At 36.8% G+C, this 25,799-nt stretch overlaps 1 protein-coding gene across 1 annotated transcript in view; it reads left to right on the forward strand.

Moving 5' to 3' along the window:
• The window catches only part of LOC111139361 (dachshund family transcription factor 2), a gene marked incomplete at its 3' end in the record, with an annotated part of 862,916 nt that overhangs the window by 724,393 nt on the left and 112,724 nt on the right, over positions 1 to 25,799 (forward strand). Inside the window, exons 5-6 of the mRNA XM_022491621.1 lie at positions 7,563 to 7,721; positions 24,054 to 24,226. Coding sequence (XP_022347329.1) covers positions 7,563 to 7,721; positions 24,054 to 24,226 — 332 coding nt within the window. The remainder of the gene's footprint in view (positions 1 to 7,562; positions 7,722 to 24,053; positions 24,227 to 25,799) is intronic.

The raw sequence follows: 25,799 nt of genomic DNA on the forward strand, positions 1-25,799 counted from the left end.
GCTTCTTCTCTGTATTTAGTTGTGGAGTTAGTTCTGCCAGTCTTTGAATCAATCTCTGATTTATTGACTTGGATGTGGATGATACCTAGTCATAAACATGGGGCTGGATTAGCACAGGGTTCTCCCACTCTGCTGATACTTAACCTATTGAGCCACGCAGGTGCTCATGTGTTAAATCTTGATCTCGAATGTGATAGTATTTATATGGAGTGCCTTTAAGAGGTCATGAATGGGATAAATACCTTCATAAAATAGACCTCAAGGAACTCCAGAGATCCCTTATGCCATGGGAGGTCACAGTGAGAATATGGCTATCTAAGAACCAGAATGTGGGTCCTCAATCTTCACTTCATCTGCCAGTCTATGGTATTTTTATTATGTTGTTTTTGCTATGACAGCCCAAAAGGACCAAGACAATATAGAATGGTCAGTTAAATAACAAGTTTATATTCACATAGTTTTGGAGGCTAAAGGTCTAAGATCAAAATGTCAGCAGGTGTGGATTTTCCCGAGGCCTCTCTTCTTGTCTTGCAGGAAGCTAACTTCTACCTTTGTCATTATATGGTCTTTCCTCTGTGTACACACATCCCTGGTATCTCTGCATAATTCAGAATACTGATAAATTTACAGCAAACTCAAAATCCAATGTTTAATAAATTATAGCACAATAACTCAGTAGACTATTACGTAGTCTTTACATTTAGCCATTGCGTATTTACTTGGTAAATGTGATATCTGAAGTAACAAAGCAGAGTGTAAAAATTGGTATCCATATGAGCAAAGCACTGGAAAGATCTCAAAGAAGTGAAAATATTTATGAAGTTGAATGTTAAGAATATGAGCATGTGATTTCTATATTTTTTATAAATGAGTAAATGCACATATTTTACACAGTGTCCAATATTCTCAGACCCATACCTCTTCACAAAACAGAGTCAGTGTTTTAGGCAGTATATGAGATAGAGTAATCCAGGTGGACATGGTAATGTCACCTTTCCAGAAGGGGAATAGGATCAGGACCACTGACCTCTGAATAAATGAACCACATCACACAAATAGATGGGGTAGCCAACACAACCATTTTCTTTCTTTCTTTATTTTTTTTACCACGTATTTTATTTTGTTTTATGTTTATGTTATTTTATTTTCTCAGTGTTCCAAGATTCGTTGTTTATGTACCACACCCAGTGCTCCATGCAATACATGCCCTCCTTAATACCCACCACCAGGCTCACCCATCCCCCCAAACCCATCCCCTCTAAAACCCTCAGTTTGTTTCTCGGAGTCCCCAGTCTCTCATGGTTCATCTCCCCCTCTGATTTCCCCCAACTGACTTTTTTTATCCTTCTCCTAATGTCCTCCATGTTATTCCTTAGTTCCACAAGTAAGTGAAACCATGTGATAATTGACTCTCTCTGATTGACTTATTTCATTCAGAATAATCTCCTTCAGTCCTGTCCATGTTGATACAAAAGTTGGTTATTCATCTTTTATGATGGCTGAGTAATATTTTATTGTATATATGGACCATATCTTCTTTATCCATTCATCTGTTGAAGGGCATCTTGGCTCTTCCCATAGTTTGTCAATTGTGGACATTGCTCAACAAAACAAAGAGGCAAACCACGGAATGGGAGAATATATTCACAAATGACACAGCAGATAAAGTGCTGATATCCAAGATCCATTTTCTTTTCTTTTTGTTTCAAATTTTATTTAAATTCTAGTCAGTTAAAGTTTCAGGAGTAGAACTTAGTGATTCATCAATTACATATAACACTCAGATCATCACAACATGTGCCCTCCTTTATGCCCATCACCAGTTTAACCTAACACCCACCCACCACGTTCCAACAACCCTTAGTTTGCTATCATTAAGAGTCTCTGATTCTTAATGGTTTGTTTCCCTCTCTTTTTTCCCTCTTCCCATGTGTTCATCTGTTTTCTTTCTTAAATTCCACATATGAATGAAATCCTATGGTATTTGTCTTTCTCTGACTGACTTATTTGCTTAGCATACTACACTTTAGTTCATTCATGTCATTGCAAATGGCAAGACTTCATTCTTTTTAATGGCTGAGTAATATTCCTTAGTATTTATATCCTACATCTACTTTATCCATTAATCAGACAATGGACATTTGGGCTCTTTCCATAATTTCACTATTGTTGATACTATTGTTACAAACACTGGGGTGCATGTGATTTTGAGTTATTACATTTGTATCCTTTGGATAAATACCTAGCAGTGCAATTACTGGGTTGTAGGGTAGTTCTATGTTTAACTTTTTGAGTAACCTCCCTACTGTTTTCCAGACTGGCTGCACCAGTTTGCATTCCCACTAACAGTACAAGACAGTTCCCCTTTTTCCATATCCTTGCCAGCACCTGTTGTTTCCTGTGTTGTTGAGTTTAGCTATTCTGACTCTGTGTGAGGTGATAACTCATTATAGTTTTGATTTGTATTTCCCTGCTAATGAGTGAGGTTAAGGATTTTTTTCATGTGTCTGTTAGCCATTTGTATGTATTATTTGGAGAAACATCTGCTCATGTATTATGCCCATTTCTTAACCAGCTTATTTATTTTAGAGGTGTTGACTTTGATAAGTTACTTTAGATTTTGGATTCTAGCCCTTTATCAAATAAATCATTTGCAAATATCTTCTCCCATTCCATAGGTTGCTTTTTAGTTTTGTTGATTGTTTCCTTTGTTGTGTAAAAGGTATTTATTTTGATGAAGTCCCAATAGTTCATTTATTTTGATGAAGTCCCGATAGTTTCCCTTGTCTTCTGTGATGTGTCTAGCAAGATGTTGCTACAGCCCATGTCAAACTGGTTGCTGACTATATTCTCCTCTAGGATTTTGATTGATTCTTGTATTACATTTAAGTCTTTCATTAATATTAAATTTATTTTTGTGTATGATATAGGAAAGTGGTCCAGTTTCATTCTATTATTTCTCTATGCTTTTTTCAAGTCCAGATACTATTGTTTTGACTATTGTTTTGCATTCTTGTTCAGATATATTGCTTATATCTGTTTTGAGCAAGTCTCTGGTTGTCATTTCTTGTTGACCTTTCTTTTGGAGAGAATTCCTCCATTTTGTCATTATGTCTAGGTTTCTCTCTCTTGCATGTTATGAAAGCTTTTTGTTTCTTGCTCCTGAGAGTAATATTATATTAATAAATGGTCATAAACTGTGTGGTCCTGTCACTTCAGGAAGTGTTTCTGGTGTATGCTGTGTGTACTCTGCTTTTGTGTTTTGGCTGCTCTTTCCCACAAATCCAGTCCTCTGCAGAATTCCTCTTTGCTTGTAGTAGGAAGTGTTTGGACTTTTAACTAGGTGTGTTTTGATTTGTTTGTTAATATAAGACTTAAAAGAAAAAAAGCCTGATCCAAGAAAGGTGAAAAGAAAAAGAAAAAGAAAAGCAAACAAGCAAACAAAAAAGTATAAGCTGATTCCAAAGAAAAACAAAGACAGAATAAAGAGGGAACAAAAAAAGGATCTTGTCTCAAAAGGAGAGGCTTAAACAAGCAGACCAACAAATGAACAGAAAACTATAAGCCTGATTCCAAAGAAAGAAGAAAAAGAGAGAGAGAGAGAGAGAGAGAGAGAAAAGAAAAAAAAATAAATTAAAAAATTTTGAAATAAATAAATAAGAATTAAAAAAAAAAATCTGATCTTATGTCTACCATAACTGAAGCTGATGCTTTGGAGCACTCTATTATCAGTAGACTTGGTACATGTGGGTGCCCTGAGTTGGTCCTCTGGGGGAGAGGGTCATTGCTCTGGCTTACAGTCAGACTGGTCCTAGTAAAGTTGCCCCTGCCAGGCATGGGGAGGAGTGGTTTGGTGTATGTGACTACAACCTCCACTGGGGGGGGGGGCTGTTTTTTCTCTGAAGTCCAACCACACTGTTGGCCTGGTTGGTGGGGGTGGAAGATGGTGTCAATCTGCACTCATCCCCAGGGAGGGGAACTTGGGGGCCACCACTATTCAGGAGACCCTCACAAACAGCAAACAATCTTCCCTCCAATATCCCAGGCTTTTGTCAGATTGTTGCCCTCAACTTGTCTGTGCCTGGGCCATTGGATTGCCCAGTACCACAGTTCTGTATTTATCTCTGCTCTGTGGCTGGGATTCAAAACTCCAAACCTGAAAGACCTGACAACATGCAGACCCATCTCCGTCCCCCATAAGAGCCTCACAGCCCTGCACCTGACACCATTCTGTCCCAGAAAAGCAATTGCATGGCTGTGCAGGTCCCTAGAATCTATTGTGAAACCAGGTTATCTGCCCTCTGAGTATGCCTTCGTTTCCTGATGTTGAACAGCCACTGAATGGCACTGGAGAGGCAATATACCCTCTTTGTCCTTGAAAAGGCAAATACCTTCTTCTTAGTGAACTTTAGGAAGGGGGCCATCCTCTCCCACTGTGACCCAGGGGATCCTCACACCGCAGTATCTTTCATGAGCCCTATACATTGCTTTTTCTCTCCCTCTCTTCCTGATTTCTTTCCCCCCAAAGGGCTCCCTCCCCTCTGCAGCACTACTGTTTTTCTCTCATCCAATTCATGACTCTGAGCCTTGCATCTGTCACATTATCTCTCTCCCTCTTTTTGTGAAAAATGATTTCTTTTTAAAAAAAATATTTTATTTACCTATTTGATAGAGAGAGAGCAAGCACAGCAGGGAGAGCAGCAGGCATAGGAAAAGGAAGAAGTAGAAGTATTGTTGAGTGGGAATCCTGATGGGTACTCAAACCCAAGACTCTGAGATCATGACCTGAGCCAGACACCCCTGTGCAAAATGTTTTCTTAACCCTAAGATTGATATTCTAGTTGTTCAAAAATAATTTGATGTTGATCTAGCAGTATCCATGGGATAAGACAAGCCCAGGGTCTCCCTATTACTCTGCCATCTTGGTTCCTTCTCCTATCTGAAATCTCCATTCCCTCACTTTCACTCTGCAGGTGTCTTTAGGTCTAAAATGAGTCTCTTATAAGCAGTATATAGATTATTCTTTTTTTTTCAAGATTTTTTTTATTTGCCAGAGAGAGAGAGACACAGCGAGAGAAGGAACACTAGCAGAGGAGTGGGAAAGGGAGAAGCAGACTTTCTGCTGAGCAGGGAGCCTGATGCTGGGCTCCATCCCAAGACCCTGCAATCATGACCTGAGCTGAAGGCAGTCGCTTAACCAACTGAGCCACTCAGACGCCCCTTGTTCTTGTTTATTAATCCATTCTGATGTCCTCTGTCATTTGATTGCAACATTTAGTCCATTTACCTCCAGAATGATTGTTGATATGAAATTAGTGTCATTGTGTTACCCGTATAGTTCGTGGTTTTGGTGATGCTCTCTGTTCCTTTCTATTTTTTGTTGCCTTTTGTCTTTTTTCCCCATTCAAAGAACCCCCTTTAATATTTCTTGTAGCGCTCATTTCATGCTCATGACCTCCTTTACTTTTTGTTTGTCTGGGAAAACCTTTATCTCTCCTATTCTGATTTACAGGATTGCTGGATAAAGTATTCTTGGCTGCATATCTTACCATTCAGTACACAAAATGTATCATGCAACTCTCTTCCAGACTGCCACATTTCTTTGGACAGATCTGTTGTGAAACTGATGTGTTTCCCACGTATGTTAAGGGCTCCCCCCTCCTGCTGCTTTCAACATTCTTTCCTTTTCTGCATGTATCTTGTGTATTTGACTATGATATGTTTTGGTGATGGCTGGCTTCTGTTGAATTTAATGGGAGTTCTCCATGCACCTTGGATTTTGCTATTTGTTTCCTTCCCCAGATTAGGCAACTTTTCATCTATAATTTACTCAAATAAAACTTTTGCCACTTTTTCTTTCTCTTCTTCTGGAACTCCTATGATAGGAATGTTATGCTTTAAGAAGTTGCTGAGCTCTCTAAGTCTACATTTGTGACCTAATACTTTTCCTTCCCTGTTTAGCTTCATTATTTTCCATAATTTTATCTTTTAAACCAGTGATTCATTCCTCTGCTTCTTCCATCCTCATTTTCATGGCCTCCAGTTGGGTTTGCATCTCAGTTATAGCATTTTTAATTTTAGCCTGACTAGTTTTTTAAGTTTTTAAAATCTCTGCAGTAAGGGATTCTTTAGTGTCTTATATGGTTTTTTTTTATGCCCAGCTACTATTCTTATAATTGTTGTTTTAACATCTGTTTCATACATCTTATATCAGTTTTGATTCAATTCCTGGCCATTACTTCTTCCTGGTCTTTCTTTAGAGGTGAATTCCTACATCTTGTTATTTTGTCTAAGTCATTGTTCTTTTGTATGTGTGTGTGATTGTTAGGAAAGCCTGTTATATTTGTGTTCCTGAGAGTAATGGTTATATTAAGAAGAGGTCCAGAAACTAGGGCAGAGGTCGTATATGCATTCTTATGTCGTGTTTTGATTGCCCCTATCCTCAGGTAAATCCTTTGCATAGTTTCTTCTTGTCTGTATTGGGAGGTGTTTGGGCCTTGTCCACTGTGTGGCAAGTTTTACCTAGGTGTGTTTGGTATGCTTTTTAAAAGAAGTTAGATCTAAAGAAAGAATCTAGATCCCATTTCCCCTATAGCTAAAGCTTTGCAGCCCTCTATTATCAGTAAATTTGGTGCATGTGTGGAGTTTGTGTTGGTCTTCTGGGGAAGGGAGCTTCTGGGCTCATTTTTAGGCCAATATGCCCTAGTAAACATACACCTGTAGGGCTTAATGCAAGCAACTCCTGTCTCCACTGCAGGACACTGTGTTGTTATTCACTGAAATTGGTCTGTGTTGCAGTGCAGGGGAGGGTAATGGCTTTGCTCCCCTTTCTCCTCCCTGGAGTGGAGAGTTTGAACCCATCACTCCTTAGGAAACCCTCACAGAAGAGTGAATAATCATCCCTCTTTTGTCCCCAGCTTCCATCAGATCCTTGTCTTCACCTTGTCTGTGTTTGAGTTATCTGTCTGCCACGTGGTATACTACTCTTGTGTTTTATCTTGGGCATGAACCTGGGTTTCAAAACTCTAAACGTTATGGACCCACATGGAACAGACCTGTAGTGATTTTATAGGAGAGAGTCACTATGCTTTTGCTATTTGTTGGTTTGTCCCATTAGAGCAGTTGCATGACAATGCAGTGGTTGAGAGTTTATGGAAAATCACAGCAAAAAGCCAGAACCAAAGTTTGCTGCCCTCAACAAGTGTCTTTGTTCCTTAGCCAGGGAAGAGGGAGACACATTGGCATCACCAGAATGGGAGGCTGTAGTGGTCAGTTAATGGCCTTCAACAAGTTAGTGCTTTCAAAAGCTATTCATTATGATTCTTGATTTGTTTAGACTACCTGTAACTATATCATTAGTGAGAGTTGTTTAGTGTTCTCAGAAGCAGCATAAATCCAAGGTTATTGAAACTTTTTGAACCGATTATAAAAATAAGTTCCCTATGTTTAATAATGATTTTCTAAATATTAAGATTAATAATTTCACCCCTAAAAGGGAATTTTCAAAAAGCCTCTCATGGAAAGTTGCCAAATTGCAATCTGTTCATATAAATGTTTTTCAGGTGGAAGTGAATCCTCCTGGGATAAGGATAAGATGCAATCTTCTCTTGCTGTTCCTGGACCCCAACATGGACTTGCTCATGCAGCCCTGGCTAGCCAGCCAGGCCTTGGGGGTACTCCTGCCCTCAATCCACTGCAGCAGAACCACTTACTGACTAATAGTATGTATTCTGTCCTTTCAAAAGTTGGTGTGTTGAGAAAAATAGCACACAAGACCCACTAGAAACCTTGGTCAAGCAGGGTTAGTGTATTTTCCTTCCACAATGTTCAACACTTTGAAGTCATAAGGATAGATTGAGAGGGATTTATTTGAAAGTGTGGGTTTTATAGAGTAAAGATAGATTGAGAGGGCATGTAGCAGAGTAAAGATACCTGGCAAGTCATGTAACAGAGTAATTAAGAAAGTTGTCTATAGTCACATAAACTTGGGTTTGAAATCCACATCTTTTGAATTCCATGCTACTATTTGACCTTGGAGCATTCATCTAACTTTTCCAAGTCTCCACAGTGTCCACAACTACAAAGGAATAATAAAAATTTGCCTATTAGGTAAGGTTATTGTGAGTGCTAAAAATAACAAAAGAAAAGCTGTTAGTGACTTGCATACAGTAAGAACTGTATACATTATAAGTATTATTATTATTACTCATAAATCGAATTTTAGCTAATGTATACAAATTCAGGTTTAGATGATGTTTTTAGGAACTTCAAAAACTCAGAAGTCTTTCTGTAGGAAAGTGTGTCTTATATACATTACTTGACTAAAACACCACTTTTCCCTTTTCAATCCTAATTTTCTTATAAGCAGGAATCTGAGAGAAAACTTTCATTATTTCTTTCCCTGAGATTTTCATTCTCTCACTAAACCTTAGGATTAAAACAACAGAACAGAGAAATTCTGAAATATTTTAATATGTCTTAAATCTTAATGAAATTTGTCAGTTTTAAGCATACAAAATGAGTTATGGGTCTTACTTTAAAAATGTTATAAACTCAAATATGAAAGGTACATAGAGATGAAATGTTAAGCAAAGATAAATAAATGCCAAGAAAGTTATAAATATTGTGTTATGAGAAGTTGAGAAAAGGACTGATTAAAGTTGACTTATTTCATAAAGCAGGAAAACTTGGAAGACTTCTGGTTTCTGGTCTGACAAGTTTAGAAGTCACTCCTCATCAAAGCAAGATAAAAAACTCTTTTAAATCCATCAGAGATTGAATTCACAGGGCAGAGCTAGCCCCCAAATTGAATATATAGGCAGATACAGAAAATCAGAACTTACAGGGAGCAGAAGCCATAGCTAGAGTCTCGTAGAAATATTTAAATTGCTAGAGATTCAGTTTGGACCTACCGTGAGAGGTAAAAACTCCTGGGGGCCAATTCTTAGTGGGTCTCTGCACTTTCACAAGTCTTAATTCCAGGAGCACCTTGAGGTTCTCATGGTGATGACCTGAGAAAATGTCTTTCATGTTTCGTGCTGGGAGACAGAAGTACTCATTTCAAAATATGCTCAAAGTGTTCTGTTCACCTCAACAAAGGCCAGCCCTCAAAGGAAACTACTTTGCCAAAACTACTTTGTTTTACCAGAGCCTAACTGCTGTGGGGGAAAGATTATATTAAAGTCCAGCATCCTGTAATCGCTAATGTGAGGTAAGGGATGTGCACTTCTCTAGCCCCTTTAACATTTCCTGTGTGAAAAGAGAAATACTCAACTTTAGCCCCCTCTAGTCTTCCTCTCTCACCTAAGAGAGATAAAAGCTAAAAATCCTTTGTGAAAATCATAGCCCAAAGACACAGACTCATTAAGAGACTGAAATCTAATCATGTTTCTCCTCCTTACACATGTTACCACCACCACAATAAGGCTCTATATAAGAACGGTGGATTGCAACTGAGGAAACTGAAGTCCTCACACCAAATTGAATTTGGATTCTTTAAGACACACCAAAGATAATAAGAAGGACAAGAAATTACCACTAACACAACAGCTACAGGAAACAGTAAATATAACTTAATTCCAAGTTGAGCCTGGTTATCTGGTCCAGGACAGGAATTCAGGAAAAGCATAATTGAACTGAAAAGCAACATTAATCAACTGGCTCTAATGGACTTTTATAAAATATTTTACCCAACAACAGAAGGATAGGCAATCTTTCAAACTTGAAATACAAAGAAATAGAAAATCTGAACCATGAAGAAATAGAAAATCTGAACAGACTGATAACAAGTAATGAAACTAAATCAGTAATGTAAACACACCCTCCCCTAAAAAAAGTCCCAGACCAGATGGCTTCAGAGGCAAACTCTACCAAACATTTAAAGAGGAATTAATGCTTATTCTCCTCAAACTATCTCAAAAAATTGAAGAGGAAAAAAAAATTCAAATACATTATACAAGGCCAGAGTTACCCTGATACCAAAACCAGGTAAACACCATTTAAAACAAAAACAAAAACAAACTACAGATCTATATCCCTGATGAACATATATGCAAAAAACATCAACAAAATATTAGCAAACTACATTCAACAATACATTAAAACGATTATTCAACATGACCAAGTAGGATTTATTCAGGGGATGCAAGAATGGTTCAGTATCCACCATATCAATCACCATCATACACCACATCAACAAACTAAGGATAAAAATCATATGACCATTTAAATACATGCAGAAAAAGTATTTAAAAATTAATGCCTATTCATTATAAAAAAACTTCTAACAAAAGTGGTGTTGTAGAGGGAACATAGCTCAAAATACTAAAAGCTATATATGAAAAACCCACAGGTAACATCTTAATCAAAAGAAGCTGAGAGCTTTTCCTCTAATATAGGAACAAAAAAGGATGTCTAATCTTCTCATTTTTATCAAGTGAGTACTGAAAATCCTAGCCACAATAATCAGACAAGAAAAAAGAAATAGATATCCAAATAGTTAAGGAAGAAGCAAAACTTTCATTATTTGCAGATGACATGATACTATACACAGAAAACCTTAAGACTCCACCAAAAAATTACTCGAAGTAATAAATTAATTCAATAAATTTGCAGACTAAAAAATAAAATCCAAAAATTCATAGCATTTCTTTACACAAATAACAAAGAAGCAGGAAGAAATTTTATGAAAAATCCATTTACAATTTCCTCAAGTAGATATTTTATTTAGGAATAAATTTAACCAAAGAGATAAAAGACCTGTATCCTGAAAACCACAAAACACTAAGTAAATAAACTGAAGATGACACAAACAATTGGAAAGATATTCCATTCACATGGATTGGAAGAACCAATGTTGTTAAAATGCCCATGCTACACAAAGCAATCTAGAGATTCAATGAACTCTCCACCAAAATATCAACAGCACTTCTCACAAACTAAAACAAATAATACTAAAATATTTGTGGTACCACAAAAGAAAAAGCAATCATGAGACAAAGAACACAAAGCTGGGGGTATCACAATTCTGGGTTTCAAGATACACTACAAAGCTGTAGTAATCAAAACAGAATGATACTGGAACAAAAATAGACATGTAGATCAAAGGAACGAACAGAAAAACTAGAAATAAATCCCTGATTATATGGTCAATTAATCTATGACAAAGAAGGCAATAATGTACAATGGGGAAGAGAGCCTCTTCAATAAATGGTGCTGGGAAAACTGGACAGCTACATATAAAAAATGAAATTGGACCACTTCCTAACACCAAAATCAAATTCAAAATGGATTAAAGAACTAAATTTGAGACCTGAAACTATAAAAATCTTTGAAGAGAACACAGGTAGTAATTTCTCTGCCATAAGTTGTAACAACATTTTTCTATGTATGTCTCATAAGGCAAGGGAAATTTTAAAAAATAAATGATTGAGATTACATCAAAATAAAAAGCTTTTTCATAGCAAAGGAAAACCTCAACAAGACAAAAGACAGCCTACTGAATGGAAGAATATATTTAGAAATGATTTGCCCCATAAGGTATAAATATCCAAAATATTTAAAGAATTTATACTTAGCTTAGAAAGTGATGGCAAACTAGGAGGACCTTGGTTTCACCTCATACCATAAACACGACTATATAACTATCAAATCATCCTAAATACTCCAGAAAACACCTTAAAACTGACAGAAAAAAAAAACCCTCCATAACAAGAAAGAAGAGGCCACATCAAAGAAGGTAAGAAGTGCAAATATGAGGGTTATTGGAGAACCAGATCACAGCTGCTGCAAAGGTGAGGGAGTCATGGTCCTGGAGAAGGGCAGAAGAGAGTGGATCAAACGGGATCACACAAGGAAAATATTTCCCCATAGCCACTGGTTTGGGGGGGGGAAAAAAAGAGTGACTGAATTTTGCAAGTTCTTGCAACCCAGCAGGACCTAAAGCCTGGAGCTTGAAAGTTCAGGGGCTGTGCCTGGGATAGAGCCTGGAGGTCACTGTTTTGTTCCTGGAGAGAAGGCAAGAAAATGACCCAGGGCCAGGCAACATGGAGTGATCTGAAGAGCACCTGGGGCACATAGTAGAGAGATTAGTCGCTGTTCTCTGAGCAGTTTCCTAATTGGCAGCATTCACTGAGATATCTCTCTGAGAATGAAGGAGCTGACTGGCACCATTTCCCTCCCAAGTCTTTCAGCATAAACAGGGAGCAGTGTAGTGCTAACACTGGCTACCTAACTTGCTTACACCAAGCCTCTCCCATGTGCTCTGTTGGATCTGCCCTACTAAGTCACACTTGCCTCATTCAAGCTCAGAGGGCTCCTTTGGCCAAAGACCAGCACAAATTATAGCCCCCACCACTCTACCCTACCAGAGAGTTTTACAGTGGCTCAGTTCTAATAAAGGTATTGTTAGGTCTCATTTCAGAAGCCAACCAGAACACACCTAGTTAAAACCAACCATATTCAAACCAGAGACAAAACACTGCCTACAGCAGGCAAGAAAAATCTCTGCAGATGAATGGCCTGAAGGAAAGAGCAGCCAGTGGCAGAGCACATGCAGCACACACCAGAGACACTCCTGGATATACCTAGGCCCTTCACACAACACCACATTTGCTGCATAAGGTCATTACTTTCAGAAGCAGGAGACATAACTTCATTTTCTAGCACAGAAGAAGGCAGAGTCTTAAATATTTCCAGGACAGAAGAATAAAAGGACAAGATAAAGCCACAGCTTAAGATCTAAGTGAAAAAAAGTATATATAATTAACATGCCTGAAGGAAAACTCAAAGCAACAATGATAAGGAACTCACTGAGGTTGAGAAAAAAATAGAAGACATCAGTAAGACTCTACCACAGAGAAAGAAGAGTTAAAAAGAATAAATCAGAGATGAAGAGTCTAATAAATCATATTAGAAACATGCATGATGCAATGAACAGCTGATCAGAAGAAGCGGGGGAACAAATTAATTATCTGGAAGACAAAGTAATAGAAAGCAATTAAGCTGAACAAGAAGAGAAAAAGAATTATGCAAAATGAGAAAAGACTTAGGGAAACCAGTGACTCCATCAAATGCAATAGCATTCATATTATAGGAGTCCAAGAAAAAGAAGAGGACAGAAAGTGGGCAGAAAATGTATTTGAGGGTGCCTGGGTGGCTCAGTTGGTTAAGCATCTGGCTTCAGCTCAGGTCATGATTCCAGGTCCTGAGATTAAGCCTGGCCTCAGGTTCTCTCTTCCTTTGCCTGCCTCTCCTTCTGCCTGCTGCTCCCCTTGCCAAATAAATAAATAAAATCTTCTAAAAAATTTGAAGAACTAATAGCTGATCACTTCCCTAATCTGGAGAAGGAAAGAGATACCCAGATCCCATAGGAACACAGAACTTCTTTCAAAATCATCAATAGCAGGCCAACACCAAGTCATCTGTAATTAAATTAGGAAAATATAGTGATTTTTTAAAAAGTACCTTAAATGCAGCAAGACAAAATAAGTCCGTAGCTTACAAGGGAAGACCCATAAAGCTAGCAGGAGATTTCCCAACAGAAACTTTGCAAGCCAGAAGGGAATGACACGATATATTCAAACTGCTGTAGGGAAGGTTAAAGAGGTAGGTTCCAGATGGAGGCACGAATACGAGTAAGCTAAGGTGAATTCAAATTGTAGTGTGCTGCAATTAGTCCAGTAAGGCTAGAGTAGAGTATACATAGAAAAATATCCCGAGATAACAAAGCTAGAAATGTAACTTCACATGGAACTGAAGAATTTATATTTTATTTTGGAGACATTAAATAGCCACTAAAGTCCTAAAATTGGAGTAGAAAGGCAAATTAAATGGCATAAGAGAACCAACCAGAAAGACAGGGTACAAAACAAGTAGGACAGGATTGGTACCTGACTAGAAATGGGAAAATGTTACAGAGGTCAACATGACTTGGAAATCAAACGAGTGTGGGATTTTAGGAGTATTAGACTATTACTGAAGTTTGTAGCCTTAATAGCTAGGAAGAGGTGGTGTTATTCATTTACGTAAGAGTTATAAGAGTTGCTGGAATACAAAGATGCTTGAGAAATAATGCTTATAGTAGCTAGCATGATGAACTTGTGGTTAACAGGAACACAATGACCCATTTTGGTGATTTAAAAAAATAATTTAATTCCCATACTTTTAAAAGTCTATACATTTCTGCGTCCATATAAATTTTAGGATTATTTGTTCCATTCCTTTGAAAAAATGGTATTTTGATAGGGATTGCATTAAATGTGTAGATTGCTTTAGGTTGCATAGACATTTCCATAATATTTCTTCTTCCAATCCATGAACATGGAATGCTTTTCCATTTTTTTGTGTCTTCCTCATTTTTTTCATGAGTACTTTATAGTTTTCTAATACAGATATAGTTTTATAGTTTATAGTTTCTAATACAATATAGTTTTCTAAATACAAATTCTTTGACTCTTTGGTTTATTCCTAGGTATCTTATGGCTTTGGGTGCAATTGTAAATGGGATCAACCTCTTGATTTCTCTTTCTTCTCTCTTTCTGTTGGTTTATAGAAATGCAGCTTATTTCTGCACATTGATTTTATATCCTGACATTTTACTGAATTCCTGTATGAGTTCTAGCAGTTTTGAAGTGGAGTCTTTAGGATTTTCCACATAAAGTATCATATCATCTGCAAAGAGTGAGATTTTGATTTCTTCTTTGTGGATTCAAATGCCTTTTATTTCTTTGTGTTGTCTGATTATTGAGGCTAGGAATTCTAATATTATGTTAACTAGCGGTGGTGATAGTGGACAGTCCTGGCATGTTCCTGACCTTAGGGGGAAGTCTCTCAGTTTTTCCCCATTGAGAATGATATTTGCTGTGGGTTATTCATAGATGGCTTTTGTGCTTTGGGGTATGTACCTTCTATCCTTACACTGTGAATTTTGATAAAGAAAACCAAAGTTGGCAGCATCAAAATTCCAGACTTCTAGCTCTATTACAAAGCTGTAATCATCAAGACAGTATGGTACCAGCACAAAAGCAGACACATAGATCAATGGAACAGAATAGAGAGCCCAGAAATGGACCCCCAACACTATGGTCAATTAATCCTTGACAAAGCAAGAAAGAATGTCCAATGGAAAAAGGACAGTCTCTTTAACAAATAGTGTTGGAAATATTGGACAGCTGCATGCAGAATAATGAAACTGAACCATTTTCTTACACCACACACAAAAATAAACTCAAAATGGATGAAAGACCTCAGTGTGAGACAGGACTCCATCAAAATCCTTGAGAAGAATACAGGCAACAACTTCTTTGATCTCAGCTATGGCAACTTCTCCATAAAAACATCACCAAAGGCAAGGGAAGCAAGGGAAAAAATGAACTATCAGGACTTCATCAAGATAAAAAGTTTTGGCACAGCAAAGGAAACAGTCAACAAAATCAAACGACCATGAACAGAATGGGAAAACACATTTGCAAATGACGTATCAGTTAAAAGACTAGCATCCAAAATCTATAAAGAATTTATCAAACTCAACACCCAAAGAACAAATAAGCCAATCAAGAAATGGGCAGAAGACACGAACAGACATTTCTGCAAAGAAGACATCCAAATGGTCAACAAACACATAAAAAAGTGCTCAACATCACTCGGCATGAGGGAAATACAAATCAAAAACAGTGAGATACCACCTCACACGAATAAGAATGGCTGGAATTAACAAGTCAAAAAATGACAGATGTTGGTGAGGACATGGAGAAAGAGGAACCCTCCTACACTTTTGGTGAGAATGCACACTGGTGCAGCCCACTCTGGAAAGCAGTATGGATATTCCTCAAAATGTTGAAAATAGAACTACCTTATGACCCAGCAATTACACCATCGGGTATTTACACTAAAGATACAAATGTAGTGATCTGAAAGGGCATGTGCACCCAAATGTTTATAGCAACAATATTCACAATAGCCAAACTATGGAAAGAACCTAGATGTCAATTGGCAAATGAATAGATAAAGAATATATATGTATATGTATATATGTATACATATGTGTGTGTATACACACACCAAATCTTCTTTATTATATATGTGTGTGTGTGCATATATATATATGTGTGTGTGTGTGTGTGTGTGTGTGTGTGTGTGTGTGTGTACACAGCTCTCCTTACATGAGTTAATGGGAGACAGGTACCTAAGTTCAACCGCCTTCATTGTAAACTAAGTTAAAATATTTCTTAAAGCTTTTTTCTTTCATAACATCTGGGCAACAAACATTAAAAATCGTAACACACACACACACACACAAAGTCTGTACACACACACACACACACACACAGGAATGCCATGCAGTCATAAAAACCCCCTGAAATCTTGCCATTTGCAATTATGTGAATGGAACTAAGGGGTATTATGCTAAGCAAAATAAGTCATTCAGAGAAAGACAATTATCATATGATCTCTCTGATATGAGGAATTTGCGATTCAGGGCAGGAGGTTGTGGGGGGTAGGGAGGAAAAATGAAACAAGATGGGACTGGGAAGGGAGACATACCATAAAAGACTCTTAATCTCAGGAAACAAACTGAGGGTTGCTAGGGGTTAGTGGGGGAGGGGGAGGGTGGCTGGGTTATAGACACTGGGGAGGGTATGTGCTATGGTTAGTGGTGTGAATTGTGTAAGATTGATGATTCACAGACTTGTACCCCTGAAGCAAATAATTCATTATATGTTAATTAAAAAAAAAAGGCTATACATTTCTGGCATGTTACCAAATGAGCCAGATTGTTAGATTGTGCTGTACTTTTGATGGCTCTTAATTTAATGTTTTCAACTTTGGGAAAATGTTTACTTACATAATTCAATATTTGCATATGCTTTACATGCGGAGCTCATGTGAGGTAACTCAAACTAGCCAGTGATGTCAATATTAGCTTAGAGTCTAGGGTATTATAATCCATTGACAGTTATTGCAGGTCATGATCTGGAAGCCTAACTTTTAAGTCCTTCATGGTCTTTCGAAATGTTTAATGAATTGTATTTTAAAACTTTCAACAGGCTGTTAAATTCCCTTTGTAGTCCTTGTTTAGTTTGCATGTCAATTGGACTTTAATTAGTCATATGACTTTATATGGCCAGTTGGTGTCTGAATGATACTGAAAATCTTTGGAGAACTGAGGACAGATTATTACACTGTTAAGGGAAAAGTAAATTGAATAGAGGCTTATTTAAGCATTTGTGTGGTAAAGGGAGGCACCGATGGCTACTTTTCATCTACAGCTTGATCAATCTTCCACTACAACTCTGAGTATGCAAAGAAACCTTGAGATATATAATTATCTTGGGTAAATGAGAGCCTTATATAGAAACCTATTTAAATCATTGATTAGTATTATCTTGAACATCAAATAAAGGTTTAGGGAAAAGATAAACAGTGATTAATTTAATATGTGTTATGTAATATCATTATAACAAAAGCATATGAGGAGTATAGTATAAAATGTATATACATCAAAGTAATTTTGGAAGGCTAACTGAAACACTTGTAATTTAAAAGTGTGTGCAGAGGCCATTTTTTAAAATGTTTTATTTCTTTTCAGCATAACAGTATTCATTGTTTTTCACCACACCCAGTGCTCCATGCAATACGTGCCCTCTCTAATACCCACCATCTGGTTCCCCCAACTTCCCACCCCCCCCTTCAAAACCCTCAGATTGTTTTTAGAGTCCATAGTCTCTCATGGTTCACCTCCCCTTCCAATTTCCCTCAACTACCTTCTCCTATCCATCTCCCCTTGTCCTCCATGTTATTTGTTATGCACCACAAATAAGTGAAACCATATGATAATTAACTCTCTCTGCTTGACTTATTTCACTCAGCATAATCTCTTCCAGTCCTGTCCATGTTGCTATAAAACTTGGGTATTCATCCTTTCTGATGAAGGTGTAATACTACATAGTGTATATGGACCACATCTTCCTTATCCATTCATCTGTTGAAGGGCATCTTGGTTCTTTCCACAGTTTGGCAACCATGGCTATTGCTGCTATAAACATTGGGGTACAGATGGCCCTTCTTTTCACTACATCTCTATCTTTGGTGTAAATACCCAGTAGTGCAATTGCAGGGTCATAGGGAAACTCTATTTTTAATTTCTTGAGGAATCTCCATACTGTTCTCCAAAGTGGCTGCACCAACTTGCATTCCTACCAACAGTGTAAGAGGGTTCCCCTTTCTCCACATCCTCTCCAACACATGTTGTTTCCTGTCTTGCTAATTTTGACCATTCTAACTGCTGTAAGGTGGTATCTCAATGTGGTTTTAATTTGAATCTCCCTGATGGCTAGTGATGATGAACATTTTTTCATGTGTCTCATAGCCATTTGTATGTCTTCATTGGAGAAGTGTCTGTTCATATCTTCTGCCCATTTTTTATATGATTGTCTGTTTTGTGTGTGTTGAGTTTGAGGAGTTCTTTATAGATCCTGGATATCAACCTTTTGTCTGAACTGTCATTTGCAAATATCTTCTCTCATTCTGTGGGTTCCCTCTTTGTTTTGTTGATGGTTTCCTTGGCTGTGCAGGAGCTTTTGATCTTGATGAAGTCCCAAAAGTTCATTTTCACTTTTGTTTCCTTTGCCTTTGGAGACATATCTTGAAAGAAGTTGCTGTGGCTGATATCGAAGATATTACTGCCTATGTTCTCCTCTAGGATTCTGATGGATTCCTGTCTCACGTTGAGGTCTTTTATCCATTTTGAGTTTACTTTGTGTACGGTGTAAGAGAATGGTGAGTTTCATTCTTCTACATATAGCAGTCCAGTTTTCCCAGCACCATTTATTGAAAAGACTGTCTTTTTTCCACTGTATATTTTTTTCCTGTTTTGTTGAAGATTAACTGACCATAGAGTTGCGGGTCCATATCTGGGCTCTCTACTCTGTTCCACTGGTCTATGTGTCTGTTTTTATGCCAGTACCATACTGTCTTGGTGATCATAGCTTTGTAGTAAAGCTTAAAATCAGGTAATGTGATGCCCCAGTTTTATTTTTGTTTTTCAACATTTCCTTAGGGATTTGGGGTCCCTTCTGATTCCATACAAATTTTTGGATTATTTCCTCTAGCTCTTTGAAAAATGCCGGTGGAATTTTGATTGGAATGGCATTAAAAGTATAGATTGCTCTAGGCAGTATAGACATTTTAACAATGTTTATTCTTCCAATCCAAGAGCATGGAATGGTCTTCCATCTTTTTGTGTCTTCTTCAATTTCTTTCATGAGTGTTCTGTAGTTCCTCGAGTACAGATCCTTTACCTCTTTGGTTAGGTTTATTCCCAGGTATCTTATGGTTCTTGGTGCTATAGTAAATGGAATCGATTCTCTAATTTCCTTTTCTCTATTTTCATTGTTAGTGTATAAGAAAGCCACTGATTTCTGTACATTGACTTTGTATCCTGCCACGTTACTGAATTCCTGTATGAGTTCTAGTAGTTTGGGGGTGGAGTCTTTTGGGTTTTCCATATAAAGAATCATGTCATCTGCGAAGGGAGAGAGTTTGACTTCTTCATTGCCTATTTGGATACATTTTCTTTCTCTTTGTTGTCTGATTGCTGTTGCTAGGACTTCTAATACTATGTTGAACAAGAATGGTGAGAGTGGGCATCCATGTCGTGTTCCTGATCTCAACAGGAAGGCTGCAAGCTTTTTCCCATTGAGGATGATATTTGCTGTGGGTCTTTCATAGATAAATTTTATGAAGTTCAGGAATGTTCCCTCTATCCCTATACTTTGAAGCGTTTTAATCAGGAATGGATGCTGGATTTTGTCAAATGCTTTTTCTGCATCAATTGAGAGGACCATGTGGTTCTTCTCTCTTCTTTTATTGATTTGTTCTATCACATTGATTGATTTGTGAATGTTGAACCATCCTTGTAGCCCAGGGATGAAATCCACCTGGTCATGGTAGATAATCTTTTTAATGTGCTGTTGGATCTGGTTAGCTAGGATGTTGTTGAGAATCTTAGCATCCATATTCATCAGTTATATTGGTCTGAAATTCTCCTTTTTGGTGGGGTCTTTGCCTGGTTTGGGTATCAGGGTAATGCTGGCTTCATAAAAAGAGTCTGGAAGTTTTCCTTCTGCTTCAATTTTTTGAAACAGCTTCAGGAGAATAGGTGTTATTTCTTCTTTGAAACTTTGGTAGAATTCCCCAGGGAATCCGTCAGGTCCTGGGCTCTTGTTTTTGGGGAAGTTTTTGATCACTGCTTCAATCTCGGTACTAGATATTGGTCTATTTAGGTGGTCAGTTTCTTCCTGGTTCAATTTTGGGAGTTTATAGTTTTCCAGGAATGCATCCATTTCATCTAGGTTGCTTAGCTTATTGGCATATAACTGTTGATAATAACTTCTGATGATTGTTTCTACTTCCTTGGTGTTAGTTGTGATCTCTCCCTTTTCATTCATAATTTTATTAATTTGGGCTTTCTCTCTTTTCTCCATTGATACGTTCTACTGTATCTCTAGTTTCTACCTCATTGATCTCTACTCTAATCTTGATTTCCCTTCTTATGTGTGGAGTTGTTTTGATTTGTTGTTGATTTTCCAGTTCTTTAAGGTGTAGAGACAGCTGGTGTATTCTGAATTTTTCAATTTTTTTGAGGGAGTCTTGGATGGCTATGTATTTCCCACTTAGGACCACCTTTGCTGTATCCCATAGGTTTTGGACCGAAATGTCTTCATTCTCATTGGTTTTCATAAATTGTTTAAGTTCTTCTTTGATCTCCTGGTTGATCCAAGCATTCTTAAGCAAGGTGGTCTTTAGTCCAGGTGTTTGAGTTCCTTCGGAACTTTTCCTTGTGATTGAGCTCTAATTTCAAAACATTGTGATCTGAGAATATGCAGGGAATAATCTCAGTCTTTTGATATTGGTTGAGTCCTGATTTGTGACCCAGTATGTGGTCTATTCTTGAGAAGGTTCCATGTGCCCTTGAGAAGAATGAGTATTGTGTTGTTTTAGGGTGGAATGTTCTGTATATATCTATGAGGTCCATCTGGTTCAATGTGTCATTCAATGCTCTTGTTTCTTTATTGATTTTCTGCTTGGATGATCTGTCTATTACTGAGAGAGGCATGTTAAGTTCTCTTACTATTAATGTATTCATATCAATATAACTCTTTATCTTGATTGATAGTTTTCTCATGTAATTGGCTGCTCCCACATTGGGGGCAGAGATATTTACAATTGTTAGATCATCTTGGTGGATAGTACCTTTAAGAATTATGTAGTGTACTTCTGTATCTCTGACTACAGTCTTTAGTTTAAAATCTAATTTATCTGTTATGAGAATCGCTAACCCGGCCTTCTTTTGAGGCCCATTGGCATGAAAGATGCTTCTCCATCCATTCACTTTCAGCCTGGGTGTATCTTTAGGTTCAAAATGGGTCTCTTGTAGACAACATATGGATGGGTCTGGCCGTTTTATCCAATCTGCAATCCTGTGCCATTTTATGGGCGCATTTAGACCATTCACATTGAGAGTGATTATTGATAGATACATTTTTATTGACATTGTGTTACCTTTGAAGTCTTTCTTTCTGTAGATTGCCTCTCTATTTCTGTTCAATGCTATTCTTAGGATTTTTCCTCTTTTATAGAACCCCCCTTAATATTTCCCGCAGTGTTGGCTTGGTGGTTGCATAGTCTTTTAAGCCTTGCCAGTCTTGGAAACTCTTTATCTCTCCATCCATTTTGAATGTCAGTCTTGCTGGATAAAGTATTCTACTGCATGTTATTCTCATTTAGTGCTCTGAATATATCTTGCCAGCCCTTTCTGGCTTGCCAGGTCTCTGTGCACAGGTCCGACGTTATTCTGATGGGTTTTCCTCTGTATGTAAAGAGCCTCTTTGTCCTAGCGGCTTTCAAGAGATTTTTATCTACAATTATGATTTCTCAATTTTACTATCAGGAGCCTTGACATTTTTTTGGAATCTAAAATCTTGGGGGGGGGGAGTTCGTTCTGGCTGTAGTACAAGAACGCTGGTTCCATTCACGAAATTGGGAAAATTTTCATGAAGAACAGAGGCCATTTTTTAATTCAGTCTTAACACTGTATTGATGCTTCTTTAATAAATTAATAATCACAGAAGGAAATTTTATAACTGAAATGTTGGGTTTGGCAGCTTATTCCCTGAAAGGATTTAGAGATAGTGAGCCATAAGTCAATTGGAATGGGGAAAGTTTAAAATATTTTATTAATATTCTGTGGGGATTTGCAGTTATAAGAAGTAAGAGTATGTTCTCCTTCTTGGTTTCCATGCAGAATTTAGGTTTCTAACTTTTTTTTAAACCCTTGTGAAATTCTATTAAAAGTACATTTTATGGCTGTTTTTTTTTTTTTAATCACAAATATTGGTGACTGTTGTGTTCTTTATATAGGAATTCATTCAATTGAGATGATCACTTTAGTGTTGTATGAGAGCTGTTAAGTGTGCTTTATTGTACAGCATACTTTTGATATTTTGTTATTGTTGTTGTTAATGGCATTAATTCAACCATCATTGTTGAGCCTAGGAGACAGACCTCAAATCAAGTAACAGCAGTTTTTTTTCTAGCCTGCTTTTTGTCCTAAAATTATGTGTTTTGAGAATTTGTATCACTGTTACTGTTGTTTTGAGGAATGAGATTTAGGCAGACTCTGGAAATACTTCCTATTGATTAATTGTTGTTCACTAGCAGTTGTGATTTTCGAAGCAAGAAAAAAATGAGGGGATGGCAAAGAGGATAAAATAATATTATTAAGAGTGGATAGTTGTGTGTGAGATCAACATAAACACTGTCCATTGTAGATTTCTATAATCTGTAATAATTTAGGAAAATTATAGGCAAAGATGTTTCAGAACATCTGTTAAAGATTACTGGTTTCTGGGCTTCTGTCTAAATAAAGTAAAGATTATTGTTGAGGCAATAGTTCATTGTATAGTACTATCATTTACATATCAGAGTGATCTTAGTATCTATAATGTTAGGCTAATCCTTCCTAACCTCTGCTCAAAGATGTGTCCTCACAAATCCAAACCTCATAAGGGTGAGTAGACAACTATTTTAACTTGCTACATTTTTCATGATGACATATCTGCAACCCCCACAAGTGTAATGTGGATAATACTTCAAAGATATTCATTAAAAAATTAAAAATACATAAAAACTATTTCACCTTGCATATGAAAACAAACAGAATTCTAGATACTACTCAATTATATTGGTATTTGTTATTAAACTGAAAATAGGTGGAATATTTTGGTAGGGGAGTTACTCCTTATTGATAAAGGTTTCAAATTAGAGCTACAGCATTCATTTTAGAGATTATAACTAAAAGGTAGAACCTATTCCAAGGGGAACCTGGGTGGCTTAGTCAGTTAAGCATCAAACTCTTGGTTTCTGCTCAGGTAATGATCTCAAGGACATGAGATTGAGCACTGCATTGGGCTCCACACTCAGTGCAGTCTGTTTCAGATTCTCTCTTCCTCAGCTTCTCTCCCCACTCACACACTCTCTCTCTAAAATAAATAAATATAATCTTTAAAAAAAAACCATATTCCAAGTCTTATTTTCTTTAATAATTCTGAAGCCTAGAGAATCTACATCCTGTCTTACCAGCACCACGACTATATTTTCTAAAGCAGGTGTTAAGTTAGAAGCTACTAACACATCAATATACTATAAACATTAAACAGAAAGCTACTTCTTATTAAACAAAATGATGTTTGGCTTAAAGATTTTTATTTATTTTTATAAGTAAAGCGAATTGTGTCATATAATTATTTTGATGGTGAGAGCAAGAAAAAGGAAGAGATGAAAGTTTATGGATATAGGAATATTTTTTTAAAGTACAAAGCAACATTAAATCCTAAGTACCATTAATTGCCCAAAGAGATACTAGGATATAATGAAACTTGATTTAAAAGAAAAGCCAACAAGAATGAATTCAGATACTTTTTAAAAAAAACATCAATTTTGATGTGATTTCCCTTTTCTAAATGTAATAATTTAAAAGGCACTGTCTCTTTTAGGACTGGATCTGCCATTTATGATGATGCCTCATCCCCTACTTCCAGTCAGCTTACCTCCTGCATCAGTTGCCATGGCAATGAATCAGATGAACCATCTCAATACTATTGCCAACATGGCTGCTGCAGCCCAGATTCACAGTCCACTCTCCAGAGCTGGGGCTTCTGTTATAAAGGTAAGAATTATGATTTGGAAGAAGACACAGGTTTTGGTTACATGTAAATTTTGAGGACATATTGGCAATACCACTGAGTCTTCAGTATAAACACACAGCTCATTGACTCAATTGGTTAACATATAGTATTGATTATATTTCTGACCTCGTCTGCTTAGGTGTTTTGTTGTTTGTTTCTTTTTTATTCCATGACTACAGCTCTCACCTTTAATTCTAGCTTCATGTCTTGCAATCACAAGCAGAGTGGGTGGGAGACATAGCAAGACTAATGGCACAGTAGAATAGTGTACAAAAATGATTACCATTGTTAGAGTGAAATAAAGTAAACACTGTGCATTTTTTTGATGTTTAGGAGGCAGTTCTGGGGTAGTATACACTATGTAGGACTTGAAGTCAGAACGACCTAAGTTTCAATTCTGATTCTGCCACTTTATCTCAGCAACCTTGGATATGACATTTAATCTGCATGATGAGCTTTTTTCCTCAACTGTATACTAAATGTTATAGTAATAATCTATCCCACTTACTTAATTGGCTATCCAGAGATAATTTGAGTAAAATATAGGTTAAATATTGTTAAACATTAAGCAAATATTTATGATAATTTACAGAATTATCATTATCAACATTAGAATACTTTTTTTCCCCAAACTTTCATGACCATTGGGTAATGAAACACAAATAATTTTTTATAATCTGTCGTGATGTCTTCTATTAGTTTGGCATAGGGCCTCTTGCCCTCTCTCCAAGTATCATGTGAACTTTATTATTTATTTTTCTTTTGGTAAGGAGATAATGTAAGGGTATGTAAGATCAAAAGAGTGTAGTTAATAAGAGCAACCCATTAACTTGTAACTTTGTTCTTTTATTTATGAAAGAAATATTATAGCCTTGAAATATATATGTTGTATTGAGCAACATGGGATATAGGTAAAGAAGACATAATCCTTCACTTTCAGTACTCACAAACTAAATGCGACACAAACAACAAGTACCCATTTAACTTGAACTAACAAGATAGACTGTGATGAATGACAAGGAATATCAACAAGTATTATAGGAATTTAGAGGAGGGACTTATTATACCTGGCTTGTCAAAAAGAGGGGGAAAGGATCACGAAAGGCATTATGGTTGTTGGATTTGAACTGGACCTTAGCAATACTGGTATGATTGTAATAGATGTACATGGAGGAATGTGAAAGAAATGCAGAAGAAATACGAGATTCTGGATATTTTTGTTTCATTTCAAATTAGCTTCCACTTTTGGGGATTTTTAAAATAATGAGGAAAATTTGTGGTATAAACTTTGTAGGAAAGGACAAGAAAAATTGACAATTTTTTATTGAACTCCATACTTATTCACATGGCCAAATAAAAGTATGCTTCCTACAAAGATTGTGGCCCTCAATAGATCAGTCTATTATAGCTAATCCAAAATTTTGTTGTTTGAATATTTGATCAGAGGCTAAACCAGGAAACACAGTTATCTTTGAGAAAAAAAATATATGAATATATTTAAAAGGTGGAATAATTATCCCATGATTTTGAGATTGGGTGACTACTAAGTAAATT

The sequence above is a fragment of the Enhydra lutris genome, unplaced genomic scaffold (genome assembly GCF_002288905.1).
Source record: "Enhydra lutris kenyoni isolate GAN:26980312 unplaced genomic scaffold, ASM228890v2 scaffoldscaffold102, whole genome shotgun sequence".
Classification (NCBI taxonomy): domain Eukaryota; kingdom Metazoa; phylum Chordata; class Mammalia; order Carnivora; family Mustelidae; genus Enhydra; species Enhydra lutris.